Here is a 25,226-nt window from a genome sequence, read left to right on the forward strand (position 1 = left end):
ATGCTATACAAAATTTTAAATGATTATTAATTATTTTGAATTAATCATAACATTTTCCAAATAACATTTCAATCATTTCTTTTGGCTTAGTAAAATGACAACATAAATATAAATGATTTCATTTTAAAACAACATGTTGTCTTTATTATATCACTGTTACTATTTTCTAAGCTATAAATTAGTCTTAAAATATATAGCTGTAATATAAATTTTAGGAAGGTTTTTTTTGGCATTGACAATTTTTTGAAAACCCCTGATCTAGAGAGCAATTAAGGTTGATTATGATAATAGTAATGTTGACATATACACAATACAAAATAAGAACATTTATTTTATACAATATAAAATCCTCCCAAAACAGTAATTGTTTATCTATTGACAGTAGATTTTTTTTTAGAACTGAGTGACGCACTTAATCGGCCAAGCGCCTATGCGATCATCTCAAAATGGTTGTAAAGTATGTTTATCACTACTCAAGATCAACATCAAGATTCAAGAATAACATCCAAAACATTTACCCTCTGCAATAAAAAGCAGGAAGAATGGTTCCACATCCTCTCTTTGTCAAGGTTACACCTCTCTCACCTCCTCTCTGTCATCTCTGACACATTGGCAATGTGTGAACATTTAAACCCCAACTGTAATGTGTTTCTATCCGTGACAGTCTCAGCTCTCAGCTATTGCTGCTACTGTCATTTATATCCTTGTGTGTTTTGAAGCTGCTTATACTCCCTCAAATTAATGATACAGGCCTGTAATGATTCAAGGGTGATATCTCACACGCACAGCACAGTACAGCTGTCTACCTTCACGAAAAAGAGTTATGTTTCTGAAGAACATATGGGTTCACATATGACAGGAATGTAAAGATTAGGGATCTGTCATATGTATCCAAAGTACATTCATCAAGGGTACAATGGTCATCAGACTACATATTAATGTTTGTAACACTACTGATGTTTGTGTCATTCCATGAAAGGATTACCGTTGGTGACTATACTATCTGATTAAATGTACTATCACAAAATTTGCAATTAAGTGCATTGGGTTAATATCATTATTATAAATTAGTTATTTTCTAAAATGAATTACTTCACATTTTTATCATGTATATTTTCTGAATATTTTAAGAGAGTAAGGCGCATTTTTTTTTATTCATAAATCATCACTATTTGTCACACTTTACGTCTGTCTGTGAAGTTTGCAAATATTTAACCAATGAAAAGTATTAAAAAGAGCGTGTGACTAAACCTTGTAACTTCACTGAATCCTCAAAATGTCAGTAAAACCTTATAGCTCCACCCCGCCTCTATTGTGAATCAAGTGCCGCACACATCTCTGCTTGTTTGTGTTACCGGCCTCAGACCTAGGGGAATCTGGGCAGGTACAAAACCACAGGCTGGATAGCACTGTGGGTTGGAAAGAAGTGGAGATACAAAAATTATGTCTTTCTCAAGCGCTGGATGTTTATTTCTTTTCTCTCTTTTGGATCAAATATCTCAATAATACTATGAGATCATAAACCGTAACTTCAGCCATTACGTGGACAATATAATATAGAAATGGTCTATAATACTGAATACAATAAACAAACCAATATGAAAAGCATTGGTATATATCAGATAAAATACAAAACACATTAATAACATATTGTGAAATAGATATCAGTCTTACTGTATAATATATCAAATATACATCAACAAATGACACTATATATTATATTATATCTTGAAACAATTGCTTTAGCACATTCAAATATGTAGACATTACACCATACACTTTAAACATATCGATGTTCACTTGACACTACTGTTTACAGTCAGTACAAAAAGACGAGAGAACGGAACCTTCATTAACGGTGACAGTTCAACTAGCTCGCCAGCGAAAGCGGCAAGCCAATACATACAGTATAAACACAGCATAATATCTTTCTACACGGAGCATGGCAACACACATCACCTAAACAACCGTACTGGTTATATACTCTTTCGATAACTTTTGACAGAGATTGGAAAGGTTTAAAACATACCTGTGGGTTGGAAAGAAGTGGAGATACAAAAATTATGTCTTTCTCAAGCGCTGGATGTTTATTTCTGAGCGCTTGAGTTACCGTCTCCACGGCAACCCAACTGAAACAGTGTAACGGCTTTTTTTTTTTAAAAGTAACAAAACAGAAGAAGGTTTTTTTCAATTAAACTAATATATGTGGTCATTTTCTCTACCCATTACACTCTCCCCTACTTTAAGAGATGTCTCCCGACATCCAGTACTAAACTGAACTACTGGCTACAGTGGTACTCTCAAACTATCGGTCAGGACCTCAGGTAAGTATGGTCTTCAAGAGTCATCAGTCTGAACAGGAAGTAAGCCTGCAGTATGTCAATCACAGATAAGTAGTATGAAGGTAAGATTGTATGTTGATATCAATGTCTTTCATGTCCTGGTCCATGTCAATTCTACTGTATGTCCATACAGCAGGTGGAGGATAGTTGCATCTCTCATGAAACACTGGGTAGGCCAGCATGGAAGAAGGGGTACAGTACATGGCATTAGTTCCCATTCTCCAGGGCTGGTAGGAAGGTTCTCCTGGCTGGTCATACATGAAGATGTTTCTGGATTTGACGGGTCGAGTGGACCTCCGCAGTTGCTGATCTACCTCTCTTACTGGCTGAGGAACAGGCACAGCATCTATCTCAGGATCCTGAGGGCTTTCACTCTCCATAGCATCATCTCTGTGTTGATCCGGTCCTTCCACAGCAGGGGACGGATCTACCCCTCTTGGTACCAGCATTGGCTCTGCTGTCACCAAAGGGTCAGATGGTCCTGGCTGCCATACATTCTCAGACTCAGGTGCACGGCTCAACGGTTGATATTCGGGAGCCCCAGCCCTTAGCTCACTGTGTAGCTCGGGTTGATGTGGGTGGTATCTGACAGCCCTCCTCTCATACACAGGCAAGGGTCTAAGGTTGTAGGAGCACTCCCCCTCATCATCTGAGGTGCCGACATCAGACTTAGTTGCTTCTCTGGTTGGCATATGACGTCTCTGTCCTTGGGACTTTCGCTCCACACCAGTGTCACGTTCCTCATGGTTGACTGGCAAGTCACTGACAGGCAAGAGGAGGTTGCGGTGGAGCACCCGGAGAGTCTGGTCACCTGTTTCAGCTTGGATTCGATATACAGGTCCATCTCCCAGCCTCTCTATGACACGGTGGATCTTCTGTTCCCAGTAAGATCGAAGTTTGCCTGGGCCACCTCTCTCCGACAGGTTCTTGACAAGCACACGATCACCTGGTTGCAGCAAGGCTCCTCTGGCACCTCGGTCGTAGTGCCTTTTCCCTTTCTCAGAAGACTTCTTGCTGTTCTCAGAGGCAATCCGGTATGCATCCTGCATCCGGGAAGCCCAGGTCTGTGCATACTCCTGCCGTGTCTGTACCAGCCGATCTGGGTCGAGATTGAATATAAGGTCAATGGGCAGCTGTGGATGTCTTCCAAAGAGGAGGAAGAATGGTGAATAGCCTGTAGACTCATGCTTCGTGCAGTTGTAGGCATGTACTATGCTGGGGAGATGGTCTTTCCACTCTGCCTTCTTTTCCTCATGGAGTGTTCTGAGCATCTGGAGGAGTGTCCTGTTCAGGCGTTCAACAGGATTCCCCTGCGGATGGTAAGGAGTAGTTCGGGAGTGAGATATTCCTGCCAGCTGCTGAAGTCTCTGGAATAGGGTGTTCTCGAATTCCCGACCCTGGTCATGGTGGAGCTTTTGAGGGTACCCGAAGCGTGGAATGAAGTCGTAGAAGATCTTTTCGGCCGCTGTTTTGCCAGACTTGTTTCGAGTTGCGTAGGCCTGAGCAAAACGGGTGAAGTGATCTACTACCACAAGGATGTACTCGTAGCCTCCTTTACTGGGATCAAGGTGAAGGTAATCAACAGAGAGCAGTTCAAAAGGTGCGTTAGTTGTGATTGAGCCCATTGGTGCTTTCTCATGGACAGCAGGTCGTTTTTGTTTGATGCATGGGCATTGGCGGATGACATAGTCTTCGATGTCGCGCTGCATAAAAGGCCAGTAGAACCGTTGCCTTGCAAGGTGGGTGACTTTATCAGCGCCAACGTGTCCCATGTCATCGTGCAGGTGTTTGAGCACGGTTGACTTGAGTGCTTTGGGGAGGACCAGTTGTTGATTTTGTCCTGCATGCCTGTACAGAATACCATTATCCAGTTTGAGCCTGTTCCACTCACGTATAAGTCGTCGTGTTTCTGGTTGTATTGGACTCCAGTCTTTGTCTCTCGGATTCCATCCGCTCCCTTTCAACCGAATCACCTCTGAAATGGGCTCATCTCCTTTCTGGGCGGCTCTGATGTCTTCTGGGGTGAACATGGGCGCACTCATCGGGGGAGAGTCGTCATCAAAGGCGGAGATCTGAAGGGCGGCAGCCCAGGACACATCCTCATCTCTCTGAGCTTTATTCCCCTGCCAGATGGCAGATACAACCTCAGGTGGCATTGTCTCGGTGTACTCCTTCAGGTTGTCTTGGAGTTTCACTGGAAACCTGGACAGGGTATCTGCATCCACATTCACCTTGCCTGGCCTGTACTTGATGTTGAAGTGGAAGTCGGCTAATTCACCAACCCAGCGATGTCCAACAGCGTTCAGCTTGGCCGTGCTCAGGACGTAGGTGAGGGGATTGTTATCTGTATATACAGTGAATGTTGTTGCGTAATACAGATAATCACGGAATTTATCACATATGGCCCACTTCAGAGCGAGAAACTCAAGCTTACTGGAATGGAGGTGGTAATTCTTTTCAGCAGGCGTGAGTGACCTGGACCCATAAGCAATAACCCGGAGTTTGCTGTTCTGTTCCTGGTAGAGCACCGCCCCCAACCCTTCAATGGATGCATCAGTGTGTAGGATGAATGGCAAATCGAAGTCGGGGTAGGCCAAGATGGGGGGTTTGATCAGCATGTCCACAAGGCGGGACACAACAGCACTGTGTTCGGGGGACCACTGAACTGGTGTCCGGGATGGTAACTGACCACTGCTCTGGCCTTTTTGGGTGGACTTGGCTGCAACTGGGCTCTTGTTGGACAAGGCAGGATGTTCTTGAAGCTTAAACAGTGGCCGGGCTATTCTGGAAAAGTCCTGGATGAAAGAGCGATAGTAGCCCAGGAAACCAAGTAGAGCTCGGACCTCTCCAACGTTCTTTGGCTCTCTCTCCTTCATCTGCAACACAGCTTCTAGGTCTTTGGGATCTACCTGAACACCCTCACTTGTGACCAGGCGTCCAACATATCTCACTTGGCGTTTGAACAGCTCACATTTTTTCGGGCGCAGCTTCACACCATGCTCCCTTAAGCGACACAGAACTTGTCTTAAGTCCTCAACATGGCCCTGGAAAGTCTTGGAAAAGCAGAGCACATCATCCAGGTAAGGAGAACAGCATTCATCTCTTAGACCGGCCAGCACTCCCTCCATGCAGCGTTGGAATGCTGCCGGAGCGTTGGTGAGGCCAAATGGGAGGCGTATCCACTCGTAAAACCCCCAGGGTGTGCTAAAAGCTGTCAGGTGCCGGCAGCTCTCTTCAACAAAGCCTTGGTGGTAAGCACTGCCCTGGTCAAGTATGGAAAACCATGAGTTGCCTCCTAAATTGTCAAGCAGGTCCTGGATGCGTGGAAGGGGGTGGCGGTCCTGGATGGTTTTGCTGTTCAGCCCCCGGAAGTCAACACAGAGACGTAGGCTTTTGTCCTTTTTTCTCACACAGACCACAGGAGAAGAGTATGATGAGGTGGATTTTCTGATCCAACCACGGTCAAGCAAGTTCTGAACATAGTCTTTTACCTCTTGATACAAGGGCTTTGGGATGGAATTGTAAGACTTTTGGACAGGTGTTTCATCTGTAAGATTGACTCTAAGTTGGAGGTCAGGAATACAACCAATGTCAGCATCGTCTTTGGCAAACACCTCAGACTGCTCGAACAACATTTCCTTAACTAACCTCTGTTCATCCTCAGCTAGATGTGATACGTCAACAGGAGGGTGCCACTTTTCTTTAGCTTTAGACCTGATCTGTCTGTCCTGCTCGTTGTTCATGTAAGCCGTTGGATCTGTACTTAATTGAGCTGAAAAGGTTTGGACAACGTCATTCGGCATGTGCTCAAGACTCGGGACAGGTTTAACATCAGCCACTTCCTCAAGAGTGCCGAGAGTGATACTTGGGGTCAAATAAATGGCATGTCGGGTTGCATTTTGTATAGGAATTTTAATGCATTTTGAGGGTCCACAAGGAATGTCAACTAATGCAGGAAACAGTTCAAGGCCCTCAGGGCAGGTGTTTTCTATAAGAGGCTGGAACAGTACTGTACAATTCCCTGGCAACCCCCTAACCCGGCACCTGACTTCATAGACTCTACCAGCAGGGATAGTGACACCTTTCTTGCCTGTGTGTACAGTACACAGGGCTGTCTCGACAGTGGTAGTTATCTGAAGGGCAGAGACCAAAGCCTCAACTGTGTTCTCAGGGACACTTAAAGCGTCGGTCAGAATAGCAGTCACATTCACAGTGTTGTCATGCTCTTTGATGATCTCAGCTATGACGTTACTCCCTAACAGGGGACACTGACAAGTCTGACTGACCAGTAGGGGCACTCCAATTGTCACTGACCCATGGCGCTCACTACAAATTTGCAGGTCAACCTCTGCCCATCCATCAAGGGGAACTTGTGTACCATTTGCTGCTGATACTTCAAGAGGCTGATCGGCAAAGAGGGATTGAAGTGGTTGGATTTTGACATGGGGTGCTGCTCTGTCTATCCAGGTTTTGCTGACCATCGTCACCTGAGCCCCTGAGTCTAAAAGCATTTCAATTGGCACACCATTGATGTTGCAAGAGACGGTACATCGTTTTCCTATGAGCTGGGCGATGCGTTTTTTTGGACCAGCTTGGCATGGTATGGGTAGCGGTTTGATCTTAACAGTGGGCTGAATGCTGTTCACAGTCACTGGCTGCCCTACTCCAGCGACTTCCTCCCGTTTCCCGACGACTTCCTCTGTAAACAGCCAATAGCTCGGTGTCCTGCCTGGCCACAGACAAAACAATGGGGACAGCTCATGGTTCCGTTCACTACGCAGTCGTGGCATCTACCCTTTTTGTCAGCTGACAGTGTCCGTGGAAGACTAACAGATGTGCTAGGGCAACCAGACTGTACACGTTCTGCAGACTTTTCAACAAGTGTCATGTGCCTTGTCAGTGAGGACACTTGGGCAGTCAGCTCTCTGATAGCGTCACGGTTAGCCTGTAACTCAGCGTCAACTGAACTCGGTTTGGTTGCATCAGTCTGTCCGTCATGGTCATATCGGGCACTGCTTACAGTCACCGGTCTATACTTAGCTACAGCACCCAGGCGTTTTAACCTCCCCTCTTCCTCAGTCATGGACTTGGTCATCTGTTCTAACAGAAAGTCATCGCTAGCCTGCATGTCAGAAAGGAAAGGTTTGATGTCATGTCTAACATAAGTGTTTCTCTCATTTAGACCTTGGTAGAGTGTGTGTAGAAAAGTACCCTGTACAAGCCTTCTGTCATAACTGAACTCTACGCCAGGTTGCTGTGACTCAAAAATGACTCTCTGCTTTAACCCCATAAGCCTGTAGAGAAACTGCTGTGGACTCTCTCTGTCATGCTGTCTAGCATTACTGAGCTCTTGAAAGAGCTCGGTTACACTTTTATCCCTGATGTGAGAGCGGAGAAACCTTTTTAACCCCTTCACTGTTAAATCATCATGGTTAGTGAGCATTTCCCTGAATGTACCTGGCTTAGTAATCTTAAGTACAGCTCTAATAGTTTCAGCCTCGCTAAACCCCTCTTGTAAAGCAGCATCAATCTGCTTACAAAGACCATTAAAGGATATGTCAGAACCCATGTCAGATACCTGACCACCGTGTATTTTACACTCTCTACGTGGAAGCAGAGCAGTAACATCAGACAGTCTTACTACCTGGTCTGTTACAGTTGAGGACAGGCTTGTCCTACCATGGTGGGCATCACGGGTGCCAGTGACGCTCGGCTGGGCTTGCCTCCCCGTAGTAACAGGTACATTAATGTCTCTGTCCATGAGTGACGTGTGTGTGTGCATGTCCATGGATGGTGTGTGGATATCTCTTGTGGAGGGAGGTAAGAGTTGATGTGTAGGCGTCAGTGTGCCGTCCATGTGAACAGTGGAAACACAGACCTCACCAGACCCGGAGTCGGTCGATGTCAGTTCCTGCAGCAGATCCTGGAGGGAGAGGAGTTGAGCCATGCCTTCATCTTCCATCGCCTTCAACCTCTCACTCCTGATGTAGTCGATGATGAAGTCATAGAGCTCTGGTTCACTTAGGCCCTCAGTGCTTTCACTGCCATCTTCAATTGACCTGGCAACCAACTGCAGTTGGCTTAAACTCATCGCTGGAAGCTGTTTGATGATCTGGAAGATCAACATTCGCCGTGGGGCTACTGTAGTCATCGTGACGTCTCACCGGTGACTGTTGCTCTCTGGATGACGCTCAACCTAGCAGCCTTCCCTGAAGCTTGAACCCCTGGTCTCACCGTTGCAATGACTGCTCACCTCGCTTTTAACTCAACGGATCCTGCGGACGAGCCCCCAATTGTTACCGGCCTCAGACCTAGGGGAATCTGGGCAGGTACAAAACCACAGGCTGGATAGCACTGTGGGTTGGAAAGAAGTGGAGATACAAAAATTATGTCTTTCTCAAGCGCTGGATGTTTATTTCTTTTCTCTCTTTTGGATCAAATATCTCAATAATACTATGAGATCATAAACCGTAACTTCAGCCATTACGTGGACAATATAATATAGAAATGGTCTATAATACTGAATACAATAAACAAACCAATATGAAAAGCATTGGTATATATCAGATAAAATACAAAACACATTAATAACATATTGTGAAATAGATATCAGTCTTACTGTATAATATATCAAATATACATCAACAAATGACACTATATATTATATTATATCTTGAAACAATTGCTTTAGCACATTCAAATATGTAGACATTACACCATACACTTTAAACATATCGATGTTCACTTGACACTACTGTTTACAGTCAGTACAAAAAGACGAGAGAACGGAACCTTCATTAACGGTGACAGTTCAACTAGCTCGCCAGCGAAAGCGGCAAGCCAATACATACAGTATAAACACAGCATAATATCTTTCTACACGGAGCATGGCAACACACATCACCTAAACAACCGTACTGGTTATATACTCTTTCGATAACTTTTGACAGAGATTGGAAAGGTTTAAAACATACCTGTGGGTTGGAAAGAAGTGGAGATACAAAAATTATGTCTTTCTCAAGCGCTGGATGTTTATTTCTGAGCGCTTGAGTTACCGTCTCCACGGCAACCCAACTGAAACAGTGTAACGGCTTTTTTTTTTTAAAAGTAACAAAACAGAAGAAGGTTTTTTTCAATTAAACTAATATATGTGGTCATTTTCTCTACCCATTACACTTGCAATGCAAGGGTAAATGGAATTGGTTGTTTGAATAGGCGTAAGCGTTTTCTTTACTCAAGAAACACACTCTCTCTCTCTGTACATCACATAAACATTAAACACAATAAAACAAAACAAATAACAGACAATAAAACAGATAACATGACACTGTATTATTGACTAAATCTATATCAAACAAATAAGACTGCAGTTTTGATTTAAAATTACCTACAGTTCTGGCAGTCCTAATACTAACTGGCAGACTATTCAACAGTTTTGGCGCAGCTACTACAAATGCTCGGTCACCTCTGACTTTTAATTTTGTCTTTGGAACCACTAACAGTCCCTGATTTGAGGACCTCAGAGACCTCCCTGAGTCATATTCCGACAAAAGACCAGTAAGGTAAGAAGGTGCTAAGCCATTTAGAGATTTGTAAACCATTAAAAGGACTTTAAAATCAACTCTATAGCGGACTGGCGACCAGTGTAATGATATTAACGTGGGTGTAATATGTTCATATTTCTTAACCCCAGTCAGGAGCCTGATATGATAACTGCATTTTGAAAAACTTGAAGCCTAGAAAGTGTAACTTGATTTATCTCTAAATAGAGTGTGTTACAGTAGTCGACCCTTGAAGTAATGAGGGCATGAATAGCCTCTGAAAGTTCTTAAAACTAAAAGACAGAAAAGACTTCACCTTTGCCCAGATTAGACTCCCATATTTTTTACACAGGGTTTTACATATTGGGAGAGAGGGCCAAGATTAAAATTGGAAGTTTTTTGGACTCAAAGTGCCCAAATACGATAATCTCCATCTTATTTTCGTTTAAAGTAAAAATAAAAATAAATTAAATAATACAGCCATTCAGGCCTTTAAATCAGTAAGGCAGGCTAGTATAGACAATCTAAACTATTTTTATCTTGTTTTAAGGGGAGATAAATTTGAGTGTCGTCTGCATAGCAGTGAAAGGAAATGTCATATTTCTTAAAAACTGACCCTAGTGGCAGAATAATGAAGAATCGAATTAGAGCCAAAATGGAACCCTGGGGGATTCCACATGTAAGTGGAGATGAATATTCATTGAGAAAGTTCTATTTTCAAGTGATGTTTCTGTAGAATACTATTTTCTAAATCCTGATTCAAAGACCTAAAATAGAAGAACTTTATGAATATTTTAAGAGAGTATATTGTCACTTTATCGATATTAGTCACCCTTTACTTTTGTCTGTGGATTCTGTAAATATTTAACCAGTGAAAAGTATTAAAAAGAGCTTGTGACTAAACCTTGTAACTTCATTGGATCCTCAAAATGTCAGTAAAACCTTATAGCTCCACCCCGCCTCTATTGTGAATCAAGTGCCGCACACAGTTTGGACCATCTCTGCTTGTTTGCAATGCAAGGGTAAATAAAGATTTTGTTGTTTGAATAGTAGGCTATATAGTGTTTCATAAGCGTTTTCTTTACTCAAGAAACACACTATATATATATATATATATATATATATATATATATATATATATATATATATATATATATATATATATATATATATATATATATATATAAAGTTACAGTCAGATTGCATCAATAACACACTGTTCGTTTGTTCGCTTCATTTTACTTCTGATTCATTTTTAAACACTTGAGACATAACTCAATGCAGGCTTTCAGCCAGACTGAAAATAAAAGATGATGCAGTGCCAAAAACTACATTGGATCCGACAGAAATGTCGCAGCACACAAGTTTGAGTTTTTTCCATGTGTCACTATTTCTTTGATACAGATCATTTGATGTACTGAGTATTTATACTGTAACGCCGCAGTCAAACTTAGTAGTTGTGATGGCTGTGATTTGCTGTTTTTTCCTTTGCTTCAGCATTTATGGGGTTAATGCGTTGGATTATCGGATACGGAAGAAAGCATGTAGAGAACGCTGTTTTTGTTCATTTTTTGTCTAAGCCATTCGCTGTAAACCTGAATAAAAGCTTCAGTGAGCGACATCTTCTGTTATGTCATCAGTAAGACATGTTTCATTTTATTTAAAACACGACACTGCAATTGACAATGTATACATTTTTGGTGAATTATATAGTCTCTAAGAACGACAGTCTGACAAACAAAGGTACATTTATTCATAATTCCGTTTGCACAAAATACCGACTTATAAAGCATAATGTAATACGCACAAATGTTTCACATTGTTGACAACTGTTTCAACTATGTAACAACTATGTAACAACTATGTAACAACTATAACAACTATCTAACTTGATAGAAAACAAGTTTTCAAAACAATTCCACACGTGTAATGGCGGGGACGTTGACAATTATTTTAATATCATACCCAATCATAACCGTGGGTATTTACTTCCAAGTCTTGAATGCGGCACGCCAATCAAAACTGAGTTAGAAAATAGAAAATATTTCTAAATGATAAAGTTTTTTAATGTAAAAATCTTGATCTCGGTCTTAAATGGCCTGTGCATGGCACTTCCTCTTTAATAACGTGAAATGTTGGCCAAATGACATCAAAAATTGAGTGCTCACATAGCTATTGTAAATTTTATAACCTGTAAGTTGAAAATATAATGCGATGCACTTACTGCCTCAGACAAAATATGTATGTCCAACATTCTCAGAAATCCAGGTCAAAAACCTCTGTAACTCCATTTGAGCTTGATTTTGGTAAGATGTTAATAATATAATGACACATGCAAGCGTCTTACCATACATAAAGCCATGTCAACTTTGACAACATGGTGTTTAATTATAAAAAAAAAATAGGCTACAGTGTTTTTTTTTTTTCATTTTCTGAAAAGCAGCATCTTTGGAGACGAGGCAGTGACGATATGCGATATATTTTTTTTGCCTTTATTTTATAGGACAGTGGAGAGTTGAGAGAAAAGTGGGGGCAGAGAGAAGGGAATGGGCTCGGGACATTACCCAGATCTGACTTGATCCGGGTCCCCATGAGCACAACACCTCCTTATACAGCACGAGAGCCCTGCACCACTGCTCCAGCAGTATATGCATCTTTTTAAAAAAAAAATAATTCTTCAAAAATAAAACTTCTGTATTATTTAAGTTGTAAAGTTGTTCTTGTTGTTTTTGAGATTGTTTTAGTGTTTTTAGGTGGCCCCATTCACTCACCTTTTTGTAAAGAAAAGGAGGGTCCAAATTGATTTGGTTTTAGTTAACTGAGCTGGACCTGAAATATTTATTTAAAATATATAAAAAGCTAAATCATCATGGCCAAAACTTTGCTATGATAAAATGCCAGCCAGACTTTCACTAATGTTCAAAAGTTTAGGGTTTGGCTTCGGTAAGATTTTTTAATGTTATGCACAAGAAGGCTGTAATTAGCCTATTTGACAGTAATAAAACAGTACCATTGTGAAATATAAGTAAGATTAAGCTATTTTCTTTTTTATATATATTTTAAAATATAACCTATTCCTGTAATGACAATTTCAGTTGGTGGAAACTGTGGAAAACAGTTGTGCTGTTAAGATTTTGTGGAAACAGTAATGCATTTTGTTCAGGATTCTTTGATGTATAGCAGGTCAAAAAGATTTATTTGAAATAGAGTTTTTGTAACTTTTAAACAGCAGTGTATTTAACATGAAAAAAAAATGTGTGTTAAAGTCAAAGTTAATTTCTGTTATAATTGGAACACACAGAGACACACCTCTAAGTTACATAAATTCACATTCATACATAACACACAGCTGAAGTTTTTTCAATGGAATTTGGCTTTAAGAGACTTAAGTGACACTCTTATCCAATGACTGCTGTGAGTCAAGGGCGTTTTTTGCTTTCTCCATCACTTCCTCTCTCTTTGAGAGGATTAGAGTTTGCAGGTTGACAAACACAGTATGAATGTGTGTCATTTCATCCGTCATGAACAAACATCAATTAACAGGATTACCGTGATAGGCCTTAATCTCAGCACTAGTCTCTGCTCTAAACAGATTACATTAGCTTTGGGGAAATCTGTGTCTTTGATGCAGTTTAGTTCCACAGTTATGAAACCTGTATCAAATGCGGACACTGCTATTCAGATTCACTCGACTGATTCGTCTGTGATCAAATATCCATACTGAAGAACATTAAAAACTGAATGCAGATAATTTCCCGACCAAATGAAAGCAAGTCCCTCTGATTTCATTTGACATGCGTTGTTATGAGTCTAATCTGAGGACGGGGAGATTTTGGAAGTGAATGTACATTCAGATTCACTTGATTTGCTCTACATTAATTATCCATAATCACTGATGGGTTGGGGTTGTAAATGATACGTTGTGCAGCAGAGATGTGTGATGGAAGATCAGAGAGTGGCTCGTCAGAGTGGGAGAAGAGGCCACTTTATCTAATTGTGATATTAAAGCAGAACTATCAATACAATCTGAATGACTGATCCTTTATACATAACCCCTAACAGCCCTCGGCGGTGAGCGCAGCCACAATTTATTGCGCTGGATGTTAGGTCAGCGTTACATAGCAGCCCATTCATGGGAGCAGAAAGGAACGAGCCCTCTGTAGAAACCGAGCACGAGTAAGAACCATGTTTTATAATGAGAGAGAGACACTACCAACCTATACACGAGTTTGTGAGTTAAAGAGGCACGAAGGGACAGAAAATAGGAGAGAAACAGTAAAAGAACCAGCAAGGCTAGTGTGAGAAGAAGAAAAATGAAAGAGAGAATCCTTGTAAACAGCCCTGAGCGGAGATAAAATAAATCGTATTTCATGTTATTAGCATACTTGAAGGGTGGTGAGAGAGTGTTTGAGACAGTGAGAGAGATAGAAATGCTTTTTTTCTTGCTTTAGCACTGGACTGTTTAATGTGCTTTCTAAAAGCTTATTGCAATGCAAATTTCAAGTGATTCTTTTTAGCCAAGATCATCCTCTATTAAACACACACACTGCTAGAGAAGGACGCAGTGTTGGTAGATGGTAAAAGTGGCTGCAGTCAAGGGTGGACTGGGACTCAAAAACACAAAACAACCTCAACTGTATTAGCTAGGCTATCGCATGCATATTATACAAATTTCTGTATTACAGCGTCCTTTGAAGGTTTGAAAACAACCAAGACAAAATGAAGGTTTTGGTCAATATTAGCACAAATCCTTATCATTTTGGTAAACAGTTAAACAGCACTGGGACTTGAAAAGTGACTCAACAGATTCGTTCAAAAACATAGATTCATTCAGGAATGAATTAAAGATACAATATTTAAGAATTTTGCATCAAAATATCCAAAAAACACCTAAACAGTGTTATATATTTCTTTCAATTGTGTACTTCCATTATCCTACATGTTTCCAAGAATTTGTAAATTCAGAGAAATTCACAATTTTAAATAGTGCCCGTCCCTGTTCACTTGTCGCCTGTCAATGACGTAATATCCGCGTTAGCCTTGGTTTCCGCTTGTACTGCCATAGTATCCATGGCGACAGACGTGGAGAACTGCGTAGTGCGTAACGTCTAGCGAAACGCTGTTGTTATTTCGTTCAAACATTATGGACCATGCCAAGCAGACTTTGGGACAAAAGGAGAACTAAAACAAGGATCAATATCAGCGTGGTGTTTTCGAGATGACAAGAGCTCCACGTCCGCGACTAACTTAGACTTGACAGAGATGCTGATCCTGCATGTACTTTATTAGACAGGTGACTTGCAAATGTACATAAATCAATGTTATAGAGCTCAACATGATGAAATGTATGTTATTCTAATGTTGATATGGCTTACTGCTAGTATCATACAGCCAACAAACACACAGAATAACATTATAACTTTCAACACACTCAAATGCTGTTTAGTGTGATAGTGTAACGTTAGACCAAATGAAAGAGCGCTGCGTTACCTCACAAGTTAAATTCATCAAATAAACTGACCTGTGTGAGTAGTAATTCAGCACTTGCGGGTAGTTCGGTAGAATTAAATGTCCTTCATTTATATAATTCATACCATTCATTTATATCCACGAGACTCGCACCCTGCTTCATACCACAGTCATGTTAAAAAACATGAATGTTTTCACTCATCCGCAAGTCCCGTCAGTCCGCTTATCATCAACCTACGCCTTTGTTATTGTAAGAGGTTAGCGACCCCTAGCGGTGAAAAAAAAAATACATATTGTAGCTTTAACTGACTGTTTTTAAGAGTGAGTCATTGAATCATTCACTCAATCAAGTCATTCAAAAACACTGTCGTATGCTAATTCTGCTGTGGCTTTGGAATTGTCACTGGCAGAGCATAGGCTAAATATACAAAGTCCTCGCGTGACGTGTGAAAAAAAAAGATATTGTTTTAATACTTTTGTTAAATTTGTGGCCACAATATCTTGTTTTTCCCCCCACGCGTGTGCGACTCCATATAAATAGACACAGTAACCAGCAATATTCTGTGTAAATTATAAGTCACTCAATAATTAACTTCTTGTTTATTGAACTGTTGTTACTGCACGGTTGTGATTTGTAATTGACTGACTGAAAACTGTTGCTGGTGTAATATTAAGGTGTGCTGACTCTACAAAAAAGAAACATGGTCCAAGATTAATCCACTAACAATCAGGCACCAGAGCTTCTTAAAGGGCATGTCTCACAGTCATGATTATTGCCATTATTAGGTGGGGTAAATGAGTACAGTTGTAACGGAGTACACTTGTAAAACTGTAAATATTTCTCATGCAAGCTCAAACTGTCGTCATCCGTCTGCACATTTACATCAGCATCCTCTCTCTATAAAAATCCAAAGCTTGTGCTTTTTTGCTATAGTATACAGATGAAGGCATCTTGTAAGAAAAAAAATCACATGTTAATGCAGGTCACATAGGGATTTTGCATCATCAGCATTCTACAGCCAGGACTTTTGAAAAGAGATTTTGAAAGAGAGAGAGAAAGAGCAAATGGAAAAGTAGGAAATAATTTGAGAACATTTAGAAGAGACTGATTATGGAGGACATGAAGAAAGTTTGTTCTTTCTCACCTAACCACCACCTCCACACCACATGCATTATTCTATAAATACTTGTTAGATCTCTTCGATTTAGTAAACAGCATAATAAATACTTGTATAATTTTGGTCAATGTTAATATTAGGTGGGATTACCTGTGTGGCCAAACACAAAGGGAATGTTCAGACAATGTTGCCGTCACTATTTTTTTTTGGTCAGTTTCTTGATTTCTATTTCTGAAGCATCACACTTGGTAGCCTTGCTCACTATGAAATGTTTAACAACTACATATTAAACATCAGATGTGTTCTCATTGTTATTACTGGTGGCTACAAGTCATGTATTTTACAAGATGAACGCACATGAACACCACCACAAAGCCATTATTATGAGTGTGGAAACTAATATTTGCTGAGCCCTGTGTTTCTGTGCCACTGAGAAAACATGGTGGACACAATGGATGCATCGTCTGTATTGACTATAAAAGAGTTGCGTGTACAAAATACGAGCAGTATCGTACAAATACGATTTAATATCGATTCAATTTACAGAACCTTCATTAATTGAATAAAAACATAAAAAAGCAAAAGCATAATTTTCTAGAAGTTACAAATTCTTGCTATACTTTTTTGTAAACATGCATGGCCATCTACTCTGACCAAAGGTATTTGAATGCACATGGCATCGTAATTACAAACTTCCCAGGAAGACTTGAACTCACCATATGTCAGGAGTTTTGTGTCAAGTGTGGACAGACACATTTTTTCTTTTTTCACTATCCTATAAGGACATTAAACTAAGTATAAAGCCAAAAAACACACACAACCAATTCATACAAGTAAATTAATGATTTATAATCGTTCTGTGTCATATATCCAATAACATTCTCCAATAATGCCCAATTTTTCTCTCTGATAAAGGTGAAGTGATGTCCACATATTTGGTTCCTCACAACAGGGTGTGAAAAAGTGTTATGCTACTCCAGGATCTGTGACAATTTTCTCCCTCTCCATTTCTTTTTTTCACACTGATTAAAACAAGACCTTAAGGCGTCCAGGGCATTTTTTTCTCAGTGGGTTTGTGGGTGAGAGAGTGCAAGAGTACGGGTGAGAAATATTAATTCTTGGCTAAAGCATGCAATTGTTCCTGTGTGTTCTGTGTACACAAGAGAAGGACCCTTCTTGCCTCCCTGACAGATTTAGGGGAACAGGAGACCTTCCTTATCTACTACTTGGGGTTCTGAAAGTAAATGGGGTAGATGGAAAAAGTAAGAGACAGCTGGAGAAAGTCAAAGAATACAGTGGAGAGGAGAGCAAGAAAGAGGGGAATGTGTGTCTGGATTGGAGACATATACACAGCTCAGTCAGAGCGGAGAGAATCTCCTCAGTCCCATCTGCTCTCTACACAGCTCTCATTACACTCACAGGCCCATCCATCAGCCCACAGCCACACAACTCTGCCACAGCCCACATTAATGGAAAGAGGAAAGAGAAAGAGACGTGGGGAAAGTGAAAAGGAAAAAAAGACAGGAAACAACTGAAAGAGAGAATGATAGAGAGGGGGGAGAGGAAGAGAAAATAAAATAATGTCACAGGCTAAATCAGGCCTGTGAAGAGAACTTGTAAATACTAAGTACGTAACTATGTCACAGAATGTTCTGCTTATTGGCCCTAAATCTTTGAGCAATGTTTTGTGTCCAAACCCTTGACCTTTCAGTCATGTGGTGTATTAGAAAAAAAAAAAAAAAAAAATCACCATAGCTGCATGTGGATAAATGCCACTGTCATAAAACCACTGAAGCATATAACAGTCAGATTTATGAGGACAAATCACTTCAAGAACAGCAGCAATGAAGTGGAATATCACATATTCAGACACATTTGCATAACAACATATCAAGCGTAATGGGGAAAAAAAAATCATGCTAGGCCTTTTCACAGAACTACCTGCACTTTTGGTGATTATTGTAAGTCAGATTTAATAATGCATAGGCTAATGCATTAATAATGCAGTTCTTTCTTCCCTGGAACTAAAAAAAAAAAAAAAACGATATTGAAAAAGATTTTTTGAAAATCTGTGTGTGTTTTAATTTTTGTTCAAAAAAATTTCCCAATGAAAGTCAACAGGGTCAAATGTTGTGGACCTCACTGACCTTCGCTGTTTGGACAAGAACAGAACAACAAGAAATATCTTCTTTTGTGTTCTACTGAAGAAAGTAAGTCGTTCAGGCTTGGAACATTATCAAGGACAGAATTTTCAATTTTGGGTGAACTATTCATTTAACGTTAACTATGAACATTTTCAACTAAGCCAATATCCAATTTTTGTGAACAGTACTAACTGTTTTATCATTTTAAACATCTTTAATGAGATGTTTTGCTTTAAAATGTGCTTAAAATAAATGCTCCTGGATTGCTATTTTGTTACTTTTAATATGTGACTTAAATGTCATACTTTTTGAGCCCACTGTATGAAATTTCCATTCATGCAGTGAAACTGTTTGTGAAAATGTTCTTAATATTAACCTTTATTATAACAAAATCTTTGTTTTCATCCATTTAATGTGACACAATTGCTGTCATTCTACTTGAGCTTTCAGAGTTCTTCACCAGTAATTACGTTCAAAAAATGATCTAAAAAGTGCAATTAACTTGCAGCAGGTTTCACTGATTGTCCCCCCACAGTGTTGAATTCTTTATCTCAATGACAAAAAGTGTCCCAATCACCCTATGTATTGAGCAAATCTGTGCAATACACAGTCTACATCCATTCAGCCTAAACAGAATGCATGAAGTGAACTCCCTAACTTACCTGCTCTGGGCCCTGAAAACAGATCCGACACAACGGAGTCCTGACTCCACTGTCCGTGCAGCTGTTCAGGGATAATCTCTCGTCCAGCTTCTCCTTAGAGCAATCCTCAGATGAGCTGCAACAGTCCAGCGTCCTCGGCGGATCCACTGCGCTATGAGTCCAGTCTTCGGGCCCTAGTGTGTCCAAAGCCTCACCTGTCACCGGCTGATAATGTCCGTTGGCTAAAGTGTGGCTCTCCGTGGCGCTGCTCGTCGCATTGCCCTCCGCGTTTAGTTCGTTCATGGGTGTGAAGGCAGGTGGCGATGCCGACGGTGCCGGTGGCCTGAGTAGGAAAACCTTCAGGTCACTGAACAAGACGCAACAGCGGCCTTTCTGCTTGCCCTGGTGGCGCAGCATCGGTCTGCGACTCAACAATCCCCAACACCATACAATGACACCGATAGCCAACAACATGTGCCCGTCTTATGAATAATGGAAAGGCGGTCTATGTTTTTAAACGGCCTATAAAACTAAGGCTATCTGTTACTGGTCTCCAGCAGGTCACATTACAGAACTTACTGTTTGGTTTCCAGTGAGGAAGAAACACCTGTGCAGCCGGTTCAGTCTCGTGAGCAACACCGCTTTCTACTCACCCTCAGCCCAAGTGACCGTTTGAACATGGAGAACGTGTTTATTTTCAACAGTTCTTCCGCGAGCTCCATCAGATGCGATTCCTCGCGCTGCTGTTCCACTGAGAAGCTTACGATTGTACGCACATGTTATAGTAGCTGTCAAAAGTGGAAATGTGCAGTTGTTACCTTAATAAACCTCGAATTCAGTCATATTAAATAATCTTTTTTACTTGGATAAAACCGTGAAGCACATTTTAGGTTACCTGACAAAACAGTTTACTGGGATTTTAGTTGTTCCCTACAACAAATGGCCTTATATCCACAGAGACGCGAACATTTTCACATGAAACTGCGGACAAGTACACCGATTTGAACGGAGAACAGCCTCTGACAAAGAGCTCCTGAGGTAGTGGCATCTATTCATCAAAGGAGGAAAACAGAAATACAGGATATTCGCCAGCAGAGCCAAACAAATGGCAGCCTTGGTTTTTCCCAATTAAACAACTAGAAGTCTACGATACACACACACACGCTCAGTGGACCAGCCATGAAATATCAATTTCTGTTCTACAATAGCCTACACATTATCCACGTTCATTAGTTATCTTCAAAAGCGATGCGATAGCGGACTACCGTGTAATTTTGTGTTAATGTGAACGCAAAGTGTCTTGCGTGAAACGAAATCCAGCCACAATCTTGACAATTAGCCAGCAATTGTCCTTTGCCTTCATCTCATGTTTCAGGTCTGACCGTTTACAAATGCATCCCGCACAAGTCCCCTTCTGAAAATTTTAAGGTGCCAACGTTAGTAGCCTACAGGCAGCCTATATCTCCAGAAACACCCAGCCCTTGTTGCAGAAATCCCAAGGCAGTTTCGATCACTGTCCCATATACTGTCAAACATGTCTCGAAAATCAGCCCTGAAAAGAAACAGATTCGCGGTCGACGATGAGGAAATGTTTTTGCCATCCACACTCCGTCTTAATTAATTTTAATTAAAATACTGAAGTGGCTCCTGCGTTGTAATCCAAAGCGTTGCGGTTAATGCGACGAAAGGCGTTGTGCAGTTCTAACACGAGATGTTTATGATGATTATCAGTAAAGCCGGAGGATGCTCGCTCTCGCTGCGGTTTCAGCACCATGTTGCCTGGGACAGCTCCCAGGCGCGGGCCCGTCTCTCTCTCTCTCTCTCTCTCTCTCTCTCTCTCTCTGTGAATGTGATGTGAGCAAAGGGGGCGAGCTCAGGGCCAGCAAAACGAATTTAATCACGCCCTTACAATTTGTGCTACGGTATAAATGAAGACATTACTCTCATCCAGTGGGTTTCGAAATGAGAAGTTTTTTCTAATTCGAACCTGTGGTGATCGTTCTTGTAGTCTGCATTCCTCATCTATCCTACGAGCCACAAACGGATTTGGTTTCAGCCCTCATGTGAGACCGACTCACAAGCACATGTTTCTAGGTCAGTGTTGCCAGCGTTCGCCCCCTCTGAGACGCTGAACCCGCTGAACTCAAGATATCAAGTAGCCTAGCCTAAACGTTGTGCAGATAGGCCTACTGTATTTCCCGAAAGTTAAGTTCAGCAATTACAGTATGACATTTTCTCTATACATTTTCCTGTATAGAGGATGACAGGAATAAGGCTTTGGAATGATCTGTACTGATCTCATTTCTGAGTTTGCACTGTGAGACACTGCGAGTTTGCACTATTTGCACTTAGTTAAACTTACAGTAAAAACTTGTGGGTGTCATAAAATAGTGTGGATGTTATAAGCAGTAGATTATATTATAATGACTATGTTTTACAGTTACAATCTGTGTATGCCATTAAATGATGTCATTTGAATTTACCAACCAATGTGATCTTAAAGTGAGATTAAAGTCATTTGCTACTGTAAATGCAGTGATAATAATGCAGGTGGTGTAACAGATGGCCACATGATACATCTTTCCAGCAACTGTAATAATAACATAAAGACAGAACAACAACACACACACACGTTGTGTTCATGTTTTATTGGGACTTTCCATAGACATAATGGTTTTGATATGCATTTTTACATTTCCACAAAACCTCAATTTATAAGCTGTTTTCCTCATGTGGACCAAAAAATTTACCCACAAGGACACGCTCGCACACACACACACACACACACACACACACACACACACACACACACACACACACACACACACACACACACACACACACACACACACACACACACACACACACACACACACACACACAACATCCAGATTTAAAATGTGAAAATTTGTAACAATATTTTGCTGTAAAATTTAATATACTGTCTTTTAAAGAACATATAATTTTAAACCGTTTTAAAGTTATTTTTCCATTAAAAGTAGCCTACTAAAATGTTTTACACTCCACTGAAAAGTGGAGTGTAATTCATGAGGTAAAATGCGGTAAATTAACTAGTTTTATTCAAATACAAAAAATATGATTTAATAGCACTAAAACAACCTGAATACATTAGGTTACACCAGCAAAAGTAATTTTAAAGGGGTGGTTGATTGCTATTTCACTTTTTTCATTTTAAATACTGTGTAATGTTGCTGTTGGTGCATGAACAGTATCTGCAAAGTTGCTGTGCTGAAAGTTCAATGTAAGCAGAGATATTGTCTTTTAAAAATCAGGAAGTTTAATGCCTAAAAACATCTCGAATGGGACTACAACGAGATACTTCCCGGGTTTTATACGTAACTAACCCATACATTTACATCAACCCTCCCTCCGGAACATGTTCTGCTGTCGAAGAGGAGGAGTTATAGTGGAGAGCTGTAGCTGTCAGGTCTTCTGTGTTCAGGCTTCCTACAGACGCTGTAGTTCGTCAACAATGGTTAAAATTTAAGTTTGGTTATGATCCTGACAATTACAATCGTAGTTTAGCTCTCTGTGCTGCGCATTTTACGGAAGACAGCTTCCAGAATCTACACGAGTTCAATGTCGGATTCAACAAGAAACTATTACTCCAACATGAAGCAGTTACAGCTTTAAAACCAGAGGCCACAACCTGCAAGTAAGATTTAATCATTTTAAATGTATTTGCCTGTATATTTTAAGACGTAATGTTTTAGTTTTATCAAGGATGTAAAAAAATGCCGGTGCTGGCTTTAGTATATGACAGATGCGTATAAACATTTTGGACCCGAATTTGTATATGTACAAATTTTGTAAACGTATTTTATATGGATACTTTATGACGTAATTTTTTTTATTTGATCAAGAACGCAAACCAATGCCAAAGCTGTTTGGTTATAGTAGCTAGTTAGTTCGATGTTATTTTGTGTGTATAAGAAACGTGTACAAACTTAAAAAAATTATCGCAACCGCAAACTTCAGCTGCTGTTATCACATGTACACCTAAAGAAAACGACAAACTGAGTAACCGGTAAGTTTTGTGAATAGTTAAACGGTTGTTCATTCTATCAATAAAACAATATCTTTAAAAAACGGTATTACTCAGTCATGTATTCAGTTATATTAAATGTTTAATCAGGGGGAAAGCGTATCTCAAAAGCTAACAAACAGCAGTAGCATTTTCAAGTAACAGCGTATGGGAATTCTTTGAGAAAATAATAATAATTAAAAAAAATTACCATTCAGAAACGTTTAGTAAGAGCCGTGTTTGCGGAGGTTCTGCTTGACTCTCTTCATCACCGCTCTCTGGGTCTGATTCTGGCTCAAACTGATGAGGCAATATTGACACCATTACATTTGACCGGGTCCGGAGCACATGCAACTGTCGCCCGTAAAGGTAATGGGCGTGAAGATTCCGGACGCAGTTTAGCCAATTACAGCACGCCGGCCGAACTAACCAATCTGAGCTCATTGCCTCTTTCTGAGGGAGTGGTTTCATAGAATCAGGAAGTCAACCGGTCGTTCGAATGACAGAGGAGGAAGCGGCTTACAATAAAGGTGAAATTTATGAAAAATAAGGCGTTTTTTAACAAACGAAACACGAAGACATGTTATATTGCAGCCCATAAACACAATCAAGCAAAGAAAAAAGGCAGTAAACCACCCCTTTAAGGGTAAAATAAGAAATAGTTCTAGTAACAATTGCTTGTTATATTATTGCTAGGGTCACTGGCAGAAAATCTGTATATTATACTGACGAAATGACAAAATAAATTCTGCTTATAAAGAAAGCAAAAATATAGATTTGTCCTGTTGGGAAAAAAACTGCCCAGCGATGGGAGTATTTAAAATCCTCTACAAGTGAAGCTGAGAGAATTGAGGGAAATACACAGAATAGATTGAGACATTTGTCTAGCTGAAACACTAACCATCCATGGCAGACTGGCCTGTATCTTTCACTGGCTGTAAGCCATTTCCCCCATGATGTGGAGGAGAAATTCAACTTGGAAGATTTCAGCATTTCAGAGAAGTTCCTATTACTCATTATGCTCAGAGACAAAACCTACCTTTGTTATTTAAACATTTGTGGGAATTATCCCTTGGGTCTCAGGAATTTCATTGCTTATATCTTAACAAAAAGTATGGGAGTTTTAAATAAATTCATGCTTCGTTAAATATCCCTTAAGATTCCTGAGCTAACTGGCTTTTTTGTGCTTTGGGATACTACAGCTTTAGCAGATTTCACTGGAGTGATGGGCAAAGCCATCATAATGAATGTCTTTGTGCATGTTCTGGGAGGAGTTGTGGTGGCTTACAGCCTCTTCCACACTCCTGTGAAGATAAGCCATGGAGACAGAAGAAGGTAAACCATGGATAAAGAGTCATGCAAAGACCAAACCAAAGCTAAGAGAGCCAGTCATGTGTGAACCGATGCCCCTGTCTGACTGGCTGTTGATAGAAGAGTGAGGAGTTTACAACTGATTGACAGTGAGAGCATTTTATGACTGAACAGAGAAGAGTTTATGATCAACATGATGTTAATATTTTGAATGTAAGAAGTCATTTAGAAGATACTTTCCTCTAATGCAATTTGCAAACTGCTGAGGCATCATCCCAACCCGAGCCCAGCCTTATATCTTTTTACACCACCTTTTGCATGAAAAGCCAGGACAAGATAACTGTATCTGTAACCATTTTATTCAGACTTGTCAGATTAGGTAAGATTGTTGTCTATTGTAATAGTAGAATAAGTACCCCTAAGTTCTAAAATACTTCCAGATGAAAATAATAAGCTACTTTTACTTACTACATTTACTTTTGTTGTGTATTAATTACATCGAAAACTTTCTGACATTTAGTACATGGAATGTTGTGTTGTGTTGTTAAAGCGTCTTTTCAATAAATGTCTGCAAGCAATTGCAAACACTTATAGACATTTTCTTCGCTAATCATT

At 40.2% G+C, this 25,226-nt stretch overlaps 1 protein-coding gene across 1 annotated transcript in view; it reads right to left on the reverse strand.

Moving 5' to 3' along the window:
* Positions 1–19,729, reverse strand: part of marchf4a (membrane-associated ring finger (C3HC4) 4a) — a gene marked incomplete at its 5' end in the record, with an annotated part of 62,491 nt that extends 42,762 nt beyond the window's left edge. Inside the window, one exon of the mRNA XM_081361031.1 lies at positions 19,277–19,729. Coding sequence (XP_081217157.1) covers positions 19,277–19,729 — 453 coding nt within the window. The remainder of the gene's footprint in view (positions 1–19,276) is intronic.
* Positions 19,730–25,226: the final 5,497 nt, after the last annotated feature.

Source organism: Scardinius erythrophthalmus (genome assembly GCF_964197995.2).
Source record: "Scardinius erythrophthalmus genome assembly, chromosome: 3".
Classification (NCBI taxonomy): Eukaryota; Metazoa; Chordata; class Actinopteri; order Cypriniformes; family Leuciscidae; genus Scardinius; species Scardinius erythrophthalmus.